Source organism: Phodopus roborovskii, unplaced genomic scaffold (assembly GCF_943737965.1).
Source record: "Phodopus roborovskii unplaced genomic scaffold, PHOROB, whole genome shotgun sequence".
Taxonomy (NCBI): domain Eukaryota; kingdom Metazoa; phylum Chordata; class Mammalia; order Rodentia; family Cricetidae; genus Phodopus; species Phodopus roborovskii.
The window spans coordinates 16,447,034-16,468,160 of record NW_026126636.1 but is presented as its reverse complement, the minus strand read 5'-3'; the positions used below and the strand labels follow the sequence as shown (position 1 = coordinate 16,468,160).

The window sequence follows — 21,127 nt, the reverse complement described above, 5'->3', positions numbered from 1 at the left end:
TTTAATAATCAGAAATTTTAACTGGCAAAATTAAAATATTCCAATTATTATGTGTACTGCAATATATTTCTTTATGCTAAATAATCTATTTTCTTTGCATTTTCCAATTTTCATTAGAAACTAAATACAGGAACTGAGTAGATTACACAGAATATGGCATTCCAGAGAACACAGGAAAAAAAAAAAAGTACCATGAAAAGGCTATTTTGGTAACAAGAATTTCCCACATCTCTGGGAGTCTCTAGATAATCCAGAGTTTACATATACACAAAGAAGGTAAATACAAAGGATGAGTCAGGAATTCTACAAGCATTCTTACCCACAAAGACTAGATTGTTGTAATTCTCTAACATCACATCCATGTACAATGTCCTCTGAGCACAGTCTAGACATTCCCATTCCTCTCTTGAGAAGTTGACATCCACATCCCTGAATGATAACAGACCCTGTAACACAAAATTACCTATGTACCATGTGCTGCTAAACAAAATGCATTACTAAGTAAAAGAAACCTAAAGAGTAAGAGATATATTTGTGATATAGATGAGGTCTGGCAAACATTCAAGGACAAAAGTTTTCTAGAAGTGTTGGTGGGGATGTGTCACAAGTTGAGCACCACTGCTGTTCCACAGACAATGTATAGAATGACAATGCTTACATAATGTCTCTCTCCTTCATGAATTTTATGATGTTTTCTAAGACCCGAGTAACAGGTAAAGGGCATACCTCATCTCTTCACTTTGGATCATGTAATAACTTTTAAATTTCTTTAAAATGTCATTCATTTCCTAGCATACTCAGTCACTATACAATATATTTTCACCCCAGTTCTGACATCCAATGTTCTTTTGAACTCTCCAGACAGGAGGCATACGTAGCACACACACACACAAACACACACATGCATTCAAGCAAATACACAGATTTACATAAAATCAAATTTTAATAAAAGATGCTTTCTAAAACAGTTAGAGTTATCACTGTATATTCTATCTCTGATTTAACAGGAATTGTTATGCAATCAGCACATGTTTAGGGAATATAACATACAGATTTGAGGTATAGATGCAGTGATGTAAGTTTATAATCTTTGTATTGATATAAAATAGGATGCCTCAAATTATACAACTGTTGTTCTTCCTGAAATATGGATATTATACCAAATCTGTCTGCAAGTGAGTCATATAATATTCAATTATAATATATTCAGTGGATATTCTGAGGCCTAGGTAAAATGTGGCATGTTTTCTAGAACAAAGACGTCTAATGTGGCATGCAGAATTCACAGATTAATTAAATGTCAAAGATTTTCTTTAAAAAGAAAAGAATATAATATCGGTGCATATACCCAACATTCCAAAAACCCTTAGACTCAATTGAAAACCACTGATTCAATTGAAAATTTTAATCTTCTAATCACAACTCTATTCTTTACTTCAGTATTTAAGCTCAGTCATCTTCCAGCATTTTAGGCAACAGATAAAATATCATCTGTAATTCTACCTTCACCATTCAAAAGCTAGAAGATTCAACATTATATACTACTTCTGGCACATATATGCAGCAGAAAAGTAAATCTTAGGGTTATAGGCATGGCTCAGAGGGTTAAAGAAACTTGCTGCTCCTGCATATGATCCTAATTCAATTCTGTATACAACATGTCAATTCATGCCATTGCCTAACCCTAACCTTAACCCTAAGAGATACAGGTGTATAATGCATCATACTTTGTACATTAAAAAAATGCAGATGAACATTCATATACTTAAATAAAATATTACTGTAAAGTAAGAAATAAAACTTTTTGAATATGTCTCCCTAGGTAATCAATACACTGTTTTAGAAATTTATTTTAATGTATGTTACTTTTGTTTATGCTACATTTGTTTAACTCTCTGAAGCTGTGGATCTTTGCCTGTCAGAAACACCAGCTGGTCTAATAAAGAGCTGAATGACCAGTAGTGAGTCAGGCAAAACAACAGGCAGGACTGGCAGGCAGAGAGTATAAACAGAAGAAATCTGGGGGGAAAAAAGAGCAAGATAGAACAAGGAGAGGAGAAAGTCAGGGATCAGCCACCCAGCCAACCACAGAGTAAGAGTGAAAGTAAGAAGTAAGAAAAGGAAAAGATCCAGAGGCAAAAGGTAGTATAGATAATTTAGGTTAAGGAAAAATGGGTAGCGCTGGGTGTTGGTGGCACATGCCTTTAATCCCAGCACTCAGGAGGCAGAGGCTGGTGGATCTCTGTGAGTTCAAGGCCAGCCTGGTCTACAGAGCTAATTCCAGGACAGGCTCCAAAGCAATACAGAGAAACTCTGTCTAGGAAAAAAAAAAAAAAAGGGAGGGGGCAACAAGACAAGCTAAGGCTAGACATTCATAAGAAAGTGTGATTTATTTGGGAGCTGTGTAGCTGACATCCCACCAAAAGAGCAAAAACAAACAACAATAATACATTGCTCCAGGGAAAGGAAAACATAGGGAGGAGGAAGTCACTTCAAAGAAAAGAGTAAATTAAGAGGGACATTCATTTATGCTTGAAAATTAATGGCTTATGTGGATTACCAAATCACTACTCTCCAGAAAGTTCTTAAAATGTATTATACTTTATGTAGTACAAATGTAGAGACAGCAGTGCTTACGCCACTTCTGAAAAATAACACCAAAGACGAAGAGAAAACAACCTGAGAACTTCCCACTAAGCATTGAACAGAACCTTTCCTGAGACAAAGATTACAGGTGTCAACACATCTATCATTTTTGTATATTAAATGTCAAAGAGAGAAACCATTATATTACAATGTGTATTTTCTCACAGGCACACAATTGTATGGCAAGAACAAGGAACATGTCTCTTCTATCATCTATGCCTCTATGATGTACAGTGCACAGGAAATATTCACTATTAAGATTTGAGACAGTGAGTCTCTTCTAATTTGACTTTTTCATAATTCATCAGGGATGTCTTGGAAAATTATTCATATATTTGCATGTCCACATTCATAAGCCTAGTTCTGGAAACTTGATCATTCCAGAAAGGCAATTTATGTGGTACATAAAAATCTTCTTTCCTCATGAATATAAAAGGACACAAGTCCATCCTGTGTAGAAACTTGCTACAAGCCTAAAGATCACATAGTAATTAATTAATCAGTCTCCTTTCACAATATCAACCCATAATGATAAAGAATTGTTCGGGAGGATTAAACCAGGACATCAGGCATATTGGAATATAGTCTTGTGAATGAATCGGCTTTTTCTTGCTGTAGATTCTTCCAGTAGGTCATTCTTCTCTGTAACAAACTTGGGATTTAATTCCCATAGTTCAGCACTATCTGGTCATTTACTGGACACAATTTCTCCCAAGCATTTGGAATTTACTGATTATAATCCTTAGCTATGTGTAAAACCTATTTTCCATTACCAGGTCTTAGTTCCTTGATTGAATTCCTTAGCTATGTGTGAGACCTGGTCCTCTTGTTCTCTCTCCTATCTACTAACAGAAATCTGCCATTCTGCAATTATCCTTATTGACAGGAATTTGGTTCGTGTTTATAGCCCAGGCAAAAGCAATCCATCTAAGACATTCCCAGATATCTAAGGACATAGAATTCCTACACAAAGCTGTTGGTTCATAGCTGCCCAGATAGAAAAAATAAGCATGCCCTAGTTTTATCTCTCTAGCAGATACAGAAGCAATAACTTAACCCATCACTAAAAGATTCTCAAACTTCTTGCATTTATCTTCACCACGGTTTATTAACCCAAGATCTTAGCTCAGAGAATTACTGCTTGTCTTTCCCCTGAGAAGGTAATGACAAAGGCAATCAGCCCATGCCAAAACAGAGCACTGGAAGGTGCCAATTCTGTGTCTTGTGCAAATTAAACTTAGGTCCTCTCCTTGACTTGCAGCCTAAGCAACTGATGCTAAAAGCTTCTCTTAGCAGGAAACAATATAAATATCTCAACAGCAAGTCAAAAGCTGCTTGCTTACATTCCTCTCTTGTTTATTGATTGCCTGGTTACCTTTACATGCTGGAAGAAGAGTGGCCACTGAGTAAAAAGACAATCTTTGCCTTAATCGCGATTTTTACTGATAATAAACTTTTATCTTTTTATCTAACCACTTACAAATGTAGCTTAGCACACTACTCTCCCTTTCTAGAATTCCCTGACAATTTAATCTCTTAACTAACCTTCTCCCTTAGGGAGTTCAGGGAACATTCACTAGCCCCTCTCATCACTGAGCTGACAAACAGAACTTCCCCTATGTGAAGGTTTTATCTGGTTTTATGGTACAAAAAATTCCAGCTTCAGAACCCTACTAGGGCTGGAAAATTGCTGGTTGTTATAATAATAATAATAATAATAATAATAATAATAATAATAATAATATGTAAACTGGAAAACTGGAAACATTTGGTTTCGGATAAAGAATAATAAGAAGCATAGATAGAAAGATCATGTTGTAAGCAGATTTTTTTTCCCCTCAGATTTTAGTTCCTTCACTTATTGTGACCTTTTTTTTTTTTTTTTTTTTTTTTCTTGGAAACTTGAGCTGATGTAGTATAATGTTCTTGAATACTGTAAAGATTTGTCACTCTTATTGATTTAACAAAATGCCGATTGGCCAGTAGCCAGCCAGGCAGTATAGGCCGGGCTACCAGACCAGGAAAACACTGAGAAAAAGGAAGGCAAAGTAAGTTGCAGCCAGACACAGAGGAAGCAATACGAGAATGCCTCACTGAGAAAAGATACCAAACCATGCGGCTAAACATACATAAAAATTATGGGTTAATTTAAGTAATTTAAGTTGCAAGAGCTTGTTAGTAATAAGCCTGAATAATAGGCCAAAGAGTTTATAATTTATATAAGCCTGTTTGTTTGGGACTAAAGGGCAGTGGAACCTGGTGGGGCAGAAATTTCCATCTACACTAATGCCCTCTAAAGTTTTCAAGAGAAACTGGCCATAATATATTTCTATGAGTAACATTCACAAGACATTCTTTTTCAGAATTGCAGAACTTAAATCATTGAAATTTATGTCCTCACAGTATAAAATCATGTGAAAATATAAAGGGACAAATTGAATCATTTAATTTTGATTATCAGAGGAGGAAAAAACCAAATAACTTCAAAGAACATTATCAAATACAGAGAATTGAAGTTTTGAATGATTTCAACAATAAAGTCAATTTTCAAAGGAAAGTGGACACGACACTGACCTGGGGAGCATTTACCAGAGAAGAATTCATTCTTCTTATTGTTTTTCTCTGAGTTTTCTGTCACAGGAACAAATATTGGAATCCTTGTTGAAATTTTAGATCAATGTATCAAAAATGCAAAGCTAAAATTAATACAATTCTGTAATGGACAATGCTAAAGAACATAAAAAGGCCCCAAACCCAAAATGATTCCAGAAAACTTTTAAACATTCCTACAGACAGGAGAGAGCATGGGAGGATATATTTAGAATAGGGAAAGAAAACAACTATGAACCTTACCATTGCACCCAGAAACTCTTAAAATTCATGGAAGAGAAAGGGTACCTAGAGAAGCTTACAAAATAACAAGAGACTTCCACCCAAATAGCATTGCAGATCAAAATTAGAGGTAAAATATACATAGAAAAAACAGAAATTATCCATGAGAGCACAGGAAATAATACATTTTATATAAAGAATAGATGAATAGGAGAGTTGGGGATTAATAGACTATATCTGAAACACAAAACTTGCAAACTCCACTGCTAACAGTAATTATACCACAAGAATATTTTTTTAAAAAAGTAATGAATAAAACCCCTGTAGTATGAATGTCACTAGAAACGAAAATACCATAAGACACACAGCAACAGATTTTGTGATAAACTCATAGAGGAAACAGGAACAGAACACAGCTGAACACTGTAAAGGACAGGTGTGTAATGAGTATAGAGAAAAAAATTTATTAGCAAGAAAACTGTAAGAAGAGTAAGATGCATGTGTTGTCTTATTGAAAGCAAAGGCATAACAGTAATCCAGAGAAATTTGAATAGGATAGGATTCAAGAGAAACAGGTAGGAAAGGCACCAAATTCCACTTTAATGATGATATATGATCACATACAAACCTTGACTATAACCATGGGAAAAATCTTAGATTTGTTAAGTGTATTAATGAAAAATACAACACTAAAACACAAAATCATAACTTTTCCTATTTATTAATAATGACAATTAGAACAGTAATGTAGAAATCTAAGTCAGTCCGGTTGTTTCCAAAAGATCTAGGAAAAACTCTAAGTAATCATAAATTTACTTCTTTGAATAAATTTTTAAGGCATTCAGGGGAAAAAAGTAGCACAAAGACATGAACTTCCAAGAATACTAACTGATAAGCAAAAAACATACATATAGCTTGTCTTAATTAGGGTTTTATTTCTATTTCTTCAATGAAACAAATTGACCAAAAAGTTGGAGAGGAAAGAATTTATTTGGCTTACACTTCCAAATTGCTGTTCATCATTCAAGGAACTCAGAATAGGAACTCAAACAGGGCAGAAACTGGGAGGCAGGAGCTGATACAGGACATGGAGAAGTGCTGGTTATTGGCTTGATCCCCATGGCTGCCACAGCCCACTTTCTTATAGAATCCAGGACTACTAGCACAGAAATTGCTCCACTCACAATGAGCTGAGCCCTTCTTCATCAATCACTAATAAAGAAAATTACCTACGCCAGGTGATGGTGGCACACGCCTTTCAATCCAGCACTCAGGAGACAGAGACAGAAAGGTTTCTGTGAGTGAGTCGGAGACAAGCCTTCTCTACAGAGTGAGTTCCAGGATAACTGGGGGTTTCACACAGGGTAATTCTGACTTAAAATATCAAAACCAAACCAAACAAACAAACAAACAAATAAAAAAAAAAACCTTTCATGGAGGCATTGTACCAAGTTGATAAAAAACAAAACAAAAAAACATTTCTGCATGTGGCTATATTACCAACAACAAGTAGAACTGATGTAATGCCATGAGGCAAATACCGACACTTTCCACAAAAGCAGATACAGTAACATTCATATGGAGATAGGAAAATAACAAATATCAAAATCGTCCATAAGAATGAGAATGTTTGCGGGTAACACAGGACCTGGTGATATATCATGGTACAGAGGCACAAGAATAAAGACAGTATGGTCCTACACATAAAGAAACATGTAAAAAAAAAAAAAAAATTGATCAGAACAGAGATCTCAAAGGAAAACTCAAAGTAGAGCAACAAAGTGAGCCAAATACATGGGAGACAAACCCAGGCAAAGAGAGTGGTTTGGGCATTCTATGCTGGGAAAGACTATCTATGTGTAGGTGAGTGATATTAGATCCGTATCTCTTCCCCTACACAAAAAAATCAACACAAACTACACCAAGGACATTCCTGAAAATGCTAAAAGTTCTGGAGGAAAACATGATTAATCCTTATTAATTTAGAAATAAACACACACATACACTGAAAGATTACAAGAACACAGTAATTAACCAGGAAAAATGACAGAGAGATTTCATGGAGTACAATGCTCTGCATGTCAGAAGAGTATACAAAGAATGAATGGTAGCTAAGAAAGTGAAGTACATACTTTGCTCTTCTTCGAAAAAGTGCTTAATATATATATACTACATAAACATCTGCTTAAGGTAAAAACAAAATGGATCCTGGGATGGAAACAAGAGATTTTAGTGGAGATAGGAAAAGAGGAAATAATTGGTATTGGAGGATTGGCAGTAGTTATGTTATGAAAATGAGGTGACAATTGCTGTCTCCATGTAATGAGGCTTAGGGAAGGAATCCAAACCATGGGGCAGCAGTGTGACAGGGGCGTATTGTGAATGAGCACCTCAGCACTGTGTTCTTCATAAGTCATCATAAGCTAATCAGAGCGGGGGGGGGGGAGGGACGGACCTCTTCCCAGCATAATGACAGGAATGAGAAGGCAGGGAAAGATGTTTCTCCAAAAACAATGAAAATTGTCAGCAATGTGAACATGCAGTCACAATGCCAGATCAGTCAGTTACTTTATTAGAAAATGTTTGATGTGCTCTAAAATTTTCTTTCATTGACATTGCTATCAGTAGTCTTAGGTAGTAGAAAACACCTAGTGTTATGGAGTTTGTGATTGGGGGGGGAAAGGGGGACAAACTCAATCTAATTATAAAAGAAAAGATTTAATGATTAGCTGCTAGCAGGACAATGGGGGTTGAGATATGATTGAATGGCTTAATTAAAATATCACCAATTATCCCTACATAAACGGGAATCAAGGGGCTAGAGAGATGTCTGAGAGATTAAGAGAACTGGCTGCTCTTCCAGATATATGCAGGCAGAACACTGCATACATAATAAAAGAATAAAAAATTTTTAAAAATATGTGGAAATTAATGATTTCTTTTATATGATCTAGAGCCAGTGAAGAATGTCAATAGTTATGATTTCACTGTCTTAAAAGAACACATGGTATAAAGTAACAATTATAAAACTTCATAGTCCTAATGAGCTCTCATTGTTAACCTTTATACTAAGGAAGCAACAAGTCTCAAATATTTTAGATTGCCTGTACCTTCACTAATGGTAAGAATTTAAGGTATATTTGTTACAACATACTATATATGTGATTCAACTCTGGTTTAGAATATACTATATATGATTATGAAATGTTAAGGTTATGGAAGTTTATTCAATTTAACAAAAGCTGACTTAGGAATTTACACCTAAGTCCTCATAATTTTGCAAATTGTTCAACACCAAGCTTTTAGAAAATTTAGATAAAGTATATTTGATAATCACAATTTATAACCTTCCAAGGTTTACTCAGGTTAACAACAATATTTATCTAGCCTCTTTTTCTTGGTTCACTTCGTTAAGCTTTAGATTTCTAGATAAATTAAGCCATACAAAACACTGCAATGTTGTATAATTGTGCACTATTAAAATAATAAGTAAATTTGCCAGTCTCACTATGGCCTTTATCTGTGATTAACAATTTTGATATTGAAAGAGCTTCAATTGAACCTAATAGGGATGACACATAATGTCCTAGTCTTATGAAAGCTACTTAGTGTAAACTGACAAGGATAATAAAACATACAAGTTAATGGTGAGTCACCTTCTAAATGGTCAAATTCTTTATTGTGTTCAGAACGATACTTGTAGCCATGTAAAGTACTAGTACAATTAATTACAAAAATAAGCTTCATCTAGTGTCCTGAATGTTTTCAAAGTTAAGCCTAAAATAAGTAACTAGAAACAAACTTTGTCTATTTAGACATACCTAACAGATAATGGTCCCCCAAATCTTCAGAGACCTGCAAAATATGTCATTTAAAATGTTTAATAAAAAGCTTTCTGTGATAGAGAGACATGCCAACCTGAGGTAGCATCCTTAATTACCTACAAGAAGATGGCTTTTGCAAAAGAACATCCACTAGAGCCTGCTTTAGACATGGCAAACCTGGCCTCTGGGCAAAAAAACTGCCCTTCACCTTGAATGCTGCAATGACCCTGTCCAGTCTGTGGACAAGCACAACAATGGGGAGTTGACTAACCTGCTCTGCCAAGACAAGAGAGATCATTCCTCCTCCCAGATCTCATTCCACAGGAAAGTCTGTCGGGTCTTCTGAGACTGGTAGCCAAAGACTGCCGCCCTGGGACTTCTGCTGCCAACAACCACAATGGAACCTAGGGTGACTGTTCAAATAGCCAGCAAGTTTGTGTCAGTTTTAATAGAATCAGAGCTGCTTGGTCTGCATTTTAGGCTTGCTCAAGTGAATTCATCTTTCTCAGTGTTGATGACTGGGCTAGTGATACATTTGCAAGCTTAACAGCATCAACCAAGGCTTCAGTCTCTGTTTTCATGAGTAAAATTCAGGGCACACTCCTCACATTCCCTGAGCTACTACTAGGTCTACTCACACTTTACCTTATTACTAGGCTCATAAAAAAGAGACAAACTCACAAAACAGATGTCAATTAACTTGTTACTATTCCTTTATTTAAAGGCACTCACTCTACAATGACAGCCCCCAGGAATCAGGCTCCTGTGTCTCGAAGTGAATATTTAGACAGAAAATATAGACGTAAAGTTTAAAGTTTAATCTGTGAGGATCTAAAAAGGTATTTTTAGGTGTGTGAAAATGCAAGTTATAATTTAAGGCATGCAAATGTAAGTTATAAATATTAGAAGTTTAACTGGAGATAAGTGATATATAAATGAAAAAATGTTTTCAGATTTCTTTCCCTCAGTATGCTATTGAATTAAGCCTTCAAAGGTTTCGAATTTTAACAGTAATCAGTGGAATTCTGATAAGCTATTAATTTAGCTATGGTAAATCCCAAACTCAAGATTTTATATTTCCTTTAATTGTAGTGTAAACTTAAAAGTGTTCCTCATTGACTTAAAATGTCTTTCTAATCTATGTACATCCAGCCTTCTGGATAGAGGGAAGAAGCCCCTCTTTCATGGTCTGTATTCTTGCTGAAAATGAAGAAAATGAAGATCAAGTAAGTTTTCCCCCTTCTGCTACACAGAAGGCTTCTGTCCTCTCTGAGCTCACCTTAAGGGGTTTTCATGTTTTTAACACAAGTTTCACAAGGTTCTACAAAACGGTGTGAGTGTTCTGCCTTTTCTATGTCGTGGACTTCAATATAGATTACAAACAATGGTGTGGTGTTTTAAAATACAGTGGTGCCCAAAGGGAGGGGCACTATGAGGAGGTGTGGCATTGTTGGAGGAAGTTTATCACCATTCAGGTGGACTTTGAGGTCTCTTATGCTCAAGGGATGCTCAGTGAGGGAGTCCACTTCTTGATGCCTGCAGATAAAGGTGCAGAACTGAGTTCCTTCTCAAGCGCCATACCTGTTTGCATGCTGCAATGTTTCCTACCAGAATGATCATGGACTGAACCTCCAAAACTGTAAGCCACCCAATTTAAATGTTTTCCTTTATAAAAGCTGCTGTGGTCACGGTATCTTTTCACAGCAATTGCAACCCTAAGACAGGTGGTTACGGTAACCTCTATAAACCGTGTGAGTCAACAACCTTTGTAAATATGTGAATTTCAGCACAGATTACAAACGGAGGGAATGCTAAAATGACTAATACATAACTCCTGTAAACTCCAAAAATAACTCTTGTAAGCTCCAGGAAATTGACTTGAGTCTACCTCTCATGGATCAGTTGCTCTACAGATAACAACCTTTCCCTGGTATTGTGACTCCCTCCCTCAACTACCAGGGCCATGGGCCTAAAGATTTATATATATCCTAGCATGCTGCCAGGTCCAGCTGTCCTCTCATACTCTGCACCTCTACAGCTTTCAGAGAAGCTGCACCACCATCTTCAGAAGGTCATCATCAGAAGGTATGCCAATACTCTGCAGCACAGCACAAATCAACTGTGAGCTATTAGCTGCATACTTCCATATGTGACAAGCACACCTGTTAGGTGTCTATCCTCCACAGTTCTCTGTCTTGCTCATTCTCTGTCTACTGGTCTGTCTGTCCATCTCACTCTCCCATGTTCCCACTCCAAGATGGATGTTCGCTCTCCCCCTTCCTCCAATACACTTCTTGCACTAGATCTGTTGTACATAGTGTGTTCTGGTAGCAGCACACCTTGGAAGGGCCCATCAAAGGCACCCATATCGACACATTATCTTTTCACCTTTACCTTGATACAAATGATATATGAGAATAGAAAATACCTGCAGGAGAAAAATAGCAGAGCAGTTGCAATGATGGGCATTGACAAAAGATCCTTTCTGATGGACGTAGAAACAGAGTTCAAATTAATTTCAAGTCAGGGATGCGGGACTACTGTAACACCCACAAAACCAAAACCATCAATTCAAGGTGCAAAATATGTAGGAACTGTGGCAATACCTCCATAAAAGGCTTGTACATAAAATATCTCCCTTGCTTACCATAAAAACTATTAAGAATGTGAACACAGAAGGAACATATTATATGCCCTTTTGTATGCTGCAAATATGTGTTGCTTTTATTGGTTGACAAGTACAGTTGATTTGTCCACTAGCTAGGCAAGAAATCCAAACAGAGGTGGAGAAAGAAAGGCAGAGTCAGAGAGACACATGGGGAAGCAAGGTGTGAGGTAAGAAGCCATGAATATCATGGCAAAATATAGACCAAATGGGTCAATTTAATTGAGAAAGCTAATCAGTAATATGCCTGAGTCATTGGCCAATTATAATTAACATTACACCTCAGAATGATTATTAAACAAGCTACTGCAGGAACTGATGAGCAAAATAGAAAACACCCAACTATATGTGGCACCCATCATATGGCCTTAATCTGCACAAGGCCCCAAGAAGCTTTAAAGGGGTTCTAAAGACACATAAATGGAGCCTCAGTGGGCTTCCTAGTCTCTCATGCCAGCCATGATGCACAAGCGCATCTCCTGAGAGATGCCTGTGAGAAGGAGCCAGTCACAAACCACCATGAGCTAGCACTGTGGATTCCCAGTCTCTTAAAGGGGATGCAATATAAACAGGCTTTTCCCAGCCACTGCCTGTGGACTTGACAACACAGCCTCTGGCCTAAGAGCACAGATGCACACTACTTAATACTGTTTCCCAGAGTTGGGGGAGGTAAGTGTACTCCCACCATGTTGGAAAGCAGAGCAGGGCAAAGCCAACAGCCAAAGATGTCACTTTATCCTAGCCATGCCTGCTCAACGTTTTTAAAACTCTCCTAGTCAAAAAAGGATTACAGATACACAATCAAACAGATTTGAGACAAGGAAAAAAAAATGCCTCTAAATGGGTCACAGTGTGTTTGACAAGTGTGCATGAGCTTAGGAGAGGATACAAGGGGGAGCAGCATCAGAGCCTATAAGCAGCATCAGAGATGCCAGGAAGCAGCGTCAGAGGAAGACCCGAGCTTCAGGCCAAGCAGCGTGAAGAAAGCCACAAGCCTCATTTCATACTCATCACATGAAAAAAAAAAAAAAAAATCCATTAAGAGAAAATCTCAGTTCTGAACATCTATGCCCCATACACAAGGGCTCCTGCATTTGTAAAAGAAACATTACCAAAGCTTAAATCACAAATCAAGTCACACACACTAATAATGACAGATTTCAACACCCCACTCTCACCACTGATCATATCTGCCAGACAGAAGCTTAACAGAGAAATAAGGGAACTAACAGAGGTTATGACCCAAATAGACATCTATAGAACATTCCACCAAAACACAAAAGAATATACTTTCTTTTCAGTACCTCCTGCTTCTCAAAAATAGACCACATACTCGGTAACAAAGCAAATCTCAACAGATACAAATAAATCCCTGTACCCTATCAGATCACCAGAGCTTAAAGTTAAAATTCAACAGCAATATTAATTTCAGAAAGCCCACAAACACATGGAAATTGAACAACGATCAACTGACCCACCACTGGGTCAAGAAAGAAATAAAAGACTTCCTAAATTTTAATGAAAATGACTGCACAACACAACCAAACTTATGGGACACAATGAAAGCAGTGCTGAGAGGAAAGTTCACAGCACTAAACGCCTACATACAGAAGCTGGAAAACCCCCCATACTACTGAATTAACAGAACAACTGAAAGTGTTAGAACAAAAAGAAGCAAACTCACCCAGAAGGAGTAGACAACAAGAAATAGAAATCAACAAAATAGAACGCAGAAAACAATACAAAGAATAATGGAACAAAGAGTTGGTTCTTCGAGAAATTCAACAAAATATAGACAAAAACTTTACCCAAACTAACCAAAAGACTGAGAGAAAATATCCAAATTAACAAAATCAGAAAAGAAAAGGGGGCTAACAACAGACTCATGAGAAAGCTAAGATCTGATATGCTACTCATATGCTGTATAATGCACATGACAACATTATTTTTTTAACATACAAACACAAAGATCTGAGAGGTCAGCAGATCACTCACAGTGTCTGTCAAAAACTGCTGTGCATGCTGCAACCGGGAATAGAAATATCAACAACCATACCCAGATTTGGTATGTATGCTATAATCCTAATCTGCCAGGCAAGGAACGCCCACTGGTGTCATACTGGCAAGACTATTTTGTGGGTAACAATAGGCTTTCTAGTTTCATATGAAGCAGGCCCCACAGAAGAAAATACATGGATGGTACTGGACCTGGTCAAAGCCAGTGACTGTGAAGGTCACAGGCCCTAGGAGGATATCTACTACTGACAATCTGCTACATGTACAAATATTCAAATTGCCTTTCAATGGTTCAGATCACACTCATCCTGGTAATGCTTTCAGCCTGGATCTAAGGAACTTTGTTTGCAATGGGCAACAGTTATTTCAGAGATTCATAACTGGTCAAACACTAAGAACAAATTGGTGGTTAACTGAACAGGCTATGATGGGGATTCCATATTACCACATCTAAATTGCAGAGAACATATAAGAAGAGGTAAAAGATTTTAAGACCTGGAGGATGGGGAGGTAAAAACCTGAAAACCATATGTCTAGCCACATGACATAGCAGTTGGAATTATGGATGCATTATGATCTGGACACCTGATGCAAACCTGCCCAAATCTTGTGAGAAATATGAGAAAGACACCTGTCTACCCAGAGATAGGAAGAATGTATCAAGGGGTAACGGTGAGTGAATAAACTTATGAAATCATTAAATATCAATACTAATTAATTACAAAAGTAATCAAATACAATTTAAGAGGAGATATCAATGTCCATTTGGAGGGAAAATCTTTAGTTGATATCTGGGTTTGCTTTTATTTAATTAAAACTGAACAGTAACGATTTTAAAAGTTTAAAAAAAAAAAAAAAAAAAAACCTAACCAAGTACCAGAAAGCCTTATAAAATAGAAACTTGAATTCACTGAAGGAATAGAGGATGACACTGGAAAAACAGGCAGGCACATGGAACAGAATGCATTAGTGTGAAAAATGACAGTGTTAAAACATTTATATGATTAACTCAAAGTCCATGATAATCAAGCTTTCAATGATTCTCTTCACAGGTATAATAAAGAGACTGCTACAAATTTACATTACTAACAAGGTAAATATCCAGTTGTAAAATAATTAAAATAGGTGAAAAGCAATGAATTGATGACATTTGACTGTGTGCAATTGAAAAAGTTTGCATAGAAATGGTAACAACTGAAAATATGAAGAAAAAGCCTTCAGAATGGAATAATTTATTAGCAAACTTTTCACTGTACAATGCATAAATACCAAGATTTTAACAAGAAGACATAAAAATGCAAAGCAAATGTTATAATCAAGAAATAAACCCCCAAAACTGGCAACGCACAAAAGCTTTGACATAGCCTAAATGTAAACAACACATGCTCCATGTTTACTGATACAGAAAATGTTCATCTAATATACACTAAGATCTCTCTTTTCAGTCACTATCTACACTCAAGGGCCTAAACAATTACAAACACTAAAGACAATGAAGGAGAAAAAACACACAGAGACAATCTCAATGTGAATCCACCTCACTACAGCCATCAGGCAAGACAGTGTGCAGTTTAATGAAGAACCAAATAGAAAAAGAAAAAAAAAAAATCAAGAAGATAGTTCTCAAGTTTATAAAGGAATGAAATATACTGCAAACTGTCAATGAGACAGACAGAAGCCCAGAAAGGGGTCAACATATAGTATCTGTTTATATTTTCCTTTAGGGAATTCTGGAAATGAGTATTTTTAATATGCCCCAAACCAAATATGAAAATAAGATGCTGCTCCAAAAGAAAATGAGTAATACCCTAAAATCAAAACATATACTTTCTATGAAAGTATTTACTTCAAATATAAGGATTCAAAAGATGAAGTTTTTATAAGACTTTCTGTGAAGAGAGTTGGTCAAAATTATGGTAGGTTACAGGTAAAGTCGAATTTATAAATACACAAGATAAACAATATTAACAAATGATCAAATGGTACATTTCCAGAAATCTATGTGATCAACATGAACACAGTTTATGAAAAGGTTTCCAAATACATGAAGCAATCAATGACAGAATTGTTAGGAGCAAATAGACGGCGATACAGGTAGGCTTCAATGTCCCCATTGAGAAATATAAGCATGATCAGGAAGCACAGAAAACCAAGAATGACTACTGGGCCTGCAGGGAATCACACACACAAAATCAGAGAATGCCCAGTCTTCTCAAACTTCAATCAGCATGCTGTGGCCCTGCCTTAAAAATAGAACAAATCTTAAAACTTAGTAAAAATCTCCAAGATGAATATAAAAAAAGAGAGATGTAAATTCTGACTCGCTACATGTCCTCATTCAAACACGTGGACAAATGTAAAAGGATGTTTATGTTCTAGAAAGAGCCTAAGTAATTTGTACCAAAATCTGAAAGGCAATCCTTTATAGAGGGAAAATCTTCCTATAATTTATAAAGCTACATGAAACCACAATGACTTGAAGAATTATGAGAAAAATATCAAACCCAAAGGCAACTTCAAAATAAATGAAAAAATGTAGCAATGCAAGTTGTAGAGTGTTGAAGACACACAACAAGGGATATCAAGAGAAGACAACCTAGATGGAATGTAATACTTGGCAGAAATATTAAGCAAATGTTATCAAAATCCTGTTGGCATTATCTTAGGAAGTAGAGAAATTAACACTAAAAGAAACACAACCTGAAGGACCTACAAGACACTTCAAAAACTCTGTTTACAAGCCAAGCCAAGAGGTTTCAATGGTCCCAATTAATCGCCATATTGAAATCATAGCAATGAAACCACTTAATATTGGTATAAAACGACAACCAGAACATGAATAGAAGCGAGGCAGCATTGCTGCCATCCAAAGTCAAAGGAAATTATATTTGCTCTGAGTATTAATACTTACATGCACAGGCTTCACACACTGACAAAAGGACAATCTGGAGATTATTCTCAGTGGAATTCTCTAGAATCATTTAGAATGAAGCAGAATGTGGCAAAAACCAATCAAGTCCTGTTTCTACTGTCATCTGAGCCATTCCCTTATCCTTTCATGCCTTCCTCAATGCCTGTAACATACCTGGGTCCTTTGCTACTGTTTCCCCTCTCTTCTGCATCCAGGCCTCCTTGTTGTGATTCACAGGTGAGCAGGACTGACTAAGGGGTGTCAGATTTGTACATGAGGAGGAGATTCTTCAGAAAGCACCTGGAACTTTTCAAGGAACAAGAATGAAACATGCAATCACCTGTCAAAAGGAAAAAACGTGCAGAAAAGAGAAAATATCAAGAAAAATGTCTCCGTGAGATGAGAGACTCATTCACACACAGCTCACACTCACACAGAGAAATCTGTCCAGGAATTCTGAGGGGGAGCAAGGGAGACTTCAAGAAAACTGTCCCCACCCTCCAATTAAGACTGCTGTAGCACTACAACACATCTCTGCAAAAAACAAAAACAAAACGCCCTAAGAGCAGGGAAGAGGCATTCCCTCTCCTCCTATGAGAAGTCTAGTCATAGCATTGAATGAATGTCAACAAACGCTGAAATAAAAAACAACAGTTTAGCCACTTATGCATGGGTAGAGTGCTTTTCTTCTACAAGAGAGACATTTTTTTTTTTCTGATACAGGTGAGTGGCCATAAATATTCAAAAGATGCTTTGTAACTTAATTTTCATCTATAGTGGGTTTCCTAACTTTAAAATAGTCTGGCATGATAATCTCATAGCATTCATGTGGGGCTTGCTTGAACCTAACGTGTAACATAAGAAAACAGCATGTAAAGACATGTTTCTGAATGCTGAATTTACATCCTAGACTGCATCTGTGTCTGATAGAAAATTAATGGGGAGTAAAGGGTTTGCTTAATGTTTATAACCATACGTGTGGTACTCTATAAACTTTATTTTCTGTTTATTCATTCTATACTGGTTCCTCATATAATTATTATCTAGAAAGCTCTGTGAGGATGCCTGGTCTAGAGACAAAGGCCACTCTATTGGATAGGCAGGTGGTAAACAGGATTAGAAACCATAGACTAATTTAAATTCCAGGAGCTTTCCAACTGCCACGATAGCAAACACAGGCCTGTTTGCAAACAACAGACAATGGAAATGCTCTACTCCATTACTTTAAGAATTATTTTATGACAGAACAGTGTATGTGGTGGTGGGGTACTCATGGAAAGACACTCTGTATGGAATCTTAAGCTTATCATCAATGAAAAGGTATCAACCACAGATTATTAAAAACTGGGTCTGTAAGGATAAAATAGCGGAAAACTGGCATCAGGCCAGGCTGGGTCACTAAGAGAGCACGTCACGTGCAGCAGGTCTAGGTTTATTAGGGGCGGAGGATGAGCAAAAGAGCGAAGGACCGTCTCATAGTGAGGACAGGAGAGACGGAGACCCCCAGACCGAGAACGGGTAAGGGCAAACCAGGAGCAAGACAGAGAACCCTGACAGACGAGCACTTAAGGGCTGCGCCTGACGCCCAGCTTGTGGGGACGGAAACGACCGCACCTGGCTGCAGGTGATGACCTGAGCCGCCGCCTCCGGCACCGCCACGGGCGGCCCGGAGCTGCCGATGTCTTCTGAGCAGCCTGAGCGAGCACAGCCCGGTCCCCTCCCTCCTGGGTCCCAGCCCCGCAGCTCCTCTCACCTGGGAGGTTCCAGGGCCGCCGGGCTGCGGTTCCCGCCACTGCGCTGCTGACTGTCACTTTCCCAGGCCGCCCCGCGCGGAGACTGCGGCTCCGGAGTTTTCAGGTCCCCGAGGACCCGGCCGGGTCTTCCTTACCCGGTTCCGGACCAAGCGACTCCCGGAGTCCAACCGGGAATGGTAAGATTTCCTGTCCTTCAGCCAGGTTCCTAGGAGACGGCTCCTCCTGGCCCCGCCCAAAACACCAGTGCTTCCGGTAACGTGTTTCCTCTCCCGCCTATCGCGGCCTCTTTTACTTAGTTTCCCAGGTCCACCTTCTGTTGTTGGTCCCCCCCTCCAACTCCTCTCATTGACAAGTGTCCCCGCCCCTTCCCCACAACTGCAGCTGTCAGGCTGCCCTGGACCAGCTCTGCACAGACTCCACACACGCTTGCTGCCAGCCTAGACCAGAACTGCATCCAGGAGGACGCTGCACCCCGGATCTGACCCCACAGTGAGCTCTGAAACCTCCAGATACAAGTTATCCCGCCTAACTTCTCATCTTAAAATACACACAGCAAAAGATAGGCCCCATTTCCAAAAGAAAAAAGAAGAAAAAAAATATTTGGCTCAAATCACAAATCATAGCTATAAGCACTAAGGGGAGCAATTTAAACGCTATCCAATATACAGGACTCAGCAAGAGGAGTCATGCTCACGATGGAAAAGCATGTAAAGACAGAGGCAGGGTCAAAATGATTTATGGGCAAAGAAAACACTAACTAATGCCTGTAGGAACTGTAGGATATGAAAAATGAATTCATTAAATAGTTAAACTTGGACTTTATGCAAGCATTGCTCTAGCGTATTTTTCAGGCAAAACAAACTGTTAATCAAAGGCTTTGTGGTTGGTTCGGTGTTCACATTTCTCTTTTGGTAGCATGCAAAGTACCTTAACACTAGAACATACTTGTGCAGCCTCTGAGAAGGCACCCGCTTGACCTCTCCACGTTCAATGAATTGTGTGGCTCTTACCTTCAGCTACGAGGCCTTGCTGTCAGTTTGTGGAGAGCAACTTATTGTCTTGGCATCAGCCTGGACTGTTTGGAAATTACCATTGAACCCCTTTATCCAACAACTCAACTGGCTGTGGCACAGTTCCAACACTTGATGTCTCTTTGGTGACAACAGGGGTAACACGACTCCATCATTTGTGGAATCATAAAATATACAGGCAGATAGCAACCTTCTAAGATCAATATGCCTTATGGATATTGGTTGACAAACAGTGATGTATGAAAAACTGTTACCTTGATGAGTTTTGGTCAGTTGGAGCCAGTGACTCAATCCCTTGTAAAACTATGTTAATGATTTCGGTAAAGCATCCCATTCCTTCCCCCATGGGATGCTTTCTAGGCTGTGCCATAATGACAGAGCAAAGCTCTTTGTTAGGGACAGAAACAAACACACTGAAAACAGACAGACACACAGGGATAGATTTTAAAGACAGCCTCCAGGCACGCACAGATTCAAATACATGCAACACACAAAAAATAGAAGGTACGGGGAGCAGCAAGTAGAGAATTCAAATCTGGACTCACTCTTGGTTAAATGACTTGAAGGAAAATGCTTTCGTTTCTTAATTCAGACAGTTTTTTAATCACTAATATGTTTAATCCATGAACATATGCAGAATCTATTATCTGGTTACATCATTTTTTTGCATATAGAAGGAAAGATAAAATACACCACAGTGTGGTGGCAATCTGTCTGAATCATTGTATATAGAGCAAACATTAGAATAGCTGTTTTTCCTGTATCTACAGTAAACATTAAAAGGAATAGTTGTTTCATAGCATATACATTGAAGAAACCATTGTGGGAAACTGATTCTTTTCCGTGATTTATAGAATTGTTTTTCCTCAGGAATTTTATAGTCTTTGCATGACTTTGGTCTGAAGACCATCCTGGAACACCTGAAGGAAGCATCTCGAATTGTTGGGCATTGCAAACTGTATGCAATAAGAACTGACACTGCAAGAACTGACACTACCTCAGAAAACAGTGATTAGATAAGGAGCTTTAGTATAGGTTGTTTTACCCAAGAAAGAACTTTTGTGTAACAATCAATAAATATGCCTTGCGTGACTGCTTGAATATCAGCTCATAGAAACTATTCCTCCCTATGGCCATAGTCAGTGACCTTTTTATCATCCCACACAACACAGAATACCTTATACCACAATGTGAAAGAAGTAGCCCTGCCCTCTAAAAGATGATCATGGATTCAGAACACTGTACTTTAATGGCAGATTGCACTAGCTCTGAGTTTATACTTTCATGCGTTCACTCTCCTGCAGAGCTGGGATGCCTTTTTTATCTGTCATGATCATGCCAGCAAAGCTTGAGCCTCAGGACACACCAGAGAAACCTGGTCCTCATTATAATTATGACAAATCTATTTCTTAGGTATCATCTCTAAAGAAGCTTGAGTAAGACTGGTG

The 21,127-nt window shown here is 38.0% G+C and overlaps 3 protein-coding genes across 6 annotated transcripts in view; 1 reads left to right on the top strand and 2 right to left on the bottom strand.

Annotated features, from left to right (window-relative positions):
- The window catches only part of LOC127238813 (zinc finger protein OZF-like), a 300,203-nt gene that overhangs the window by 80,134 nt on the left and 198,942 nt on the right, over positions 1 to 21,127 (bottom strand). The window contains exon 1 of one of the 2 annotated variants that reach the window (XM_051207555.1): positions 18,648 to 18,776. The exons of the other annotated variant lie outside the window; for it this stretch is intronic. The gene's annotated coding sequence lies outside the window, so the exon portion shown is untranslated. Of the gene's footprint in view, positions 1 to 18,647; positions 18,777 to 21,127 lie in introns of those variants that run through there. 2 annotated transcript variants of the gene reach the window in all.
- The window catches only part of LOC127238804 (zinc finger protein 345), a 250,649-nt gene that overhangs the window by 187,104 nt on the left and 42,418 nt on the right, over positions 1 to 21,127 (top strand). The window lies entirely within an intron of this gene.
- LOC127238811 (zinc finger protein 54-like) overlaps positions 1 to 21,127 on the bottom strand; it is a 59,930-nt gene that overhangs the window by 21,865 nt on the left and 16,938 nt on the right. The window contains 1 exon segment of the mRNA XM_051207552.1: positions 5,221 to 5,277. Coding sequence (XP_051063509.1) covers positions 5,221 to 5,250 — 30 coding nt within the window. The 5' untranslated portion in view covers positions 5,251 to 5,277.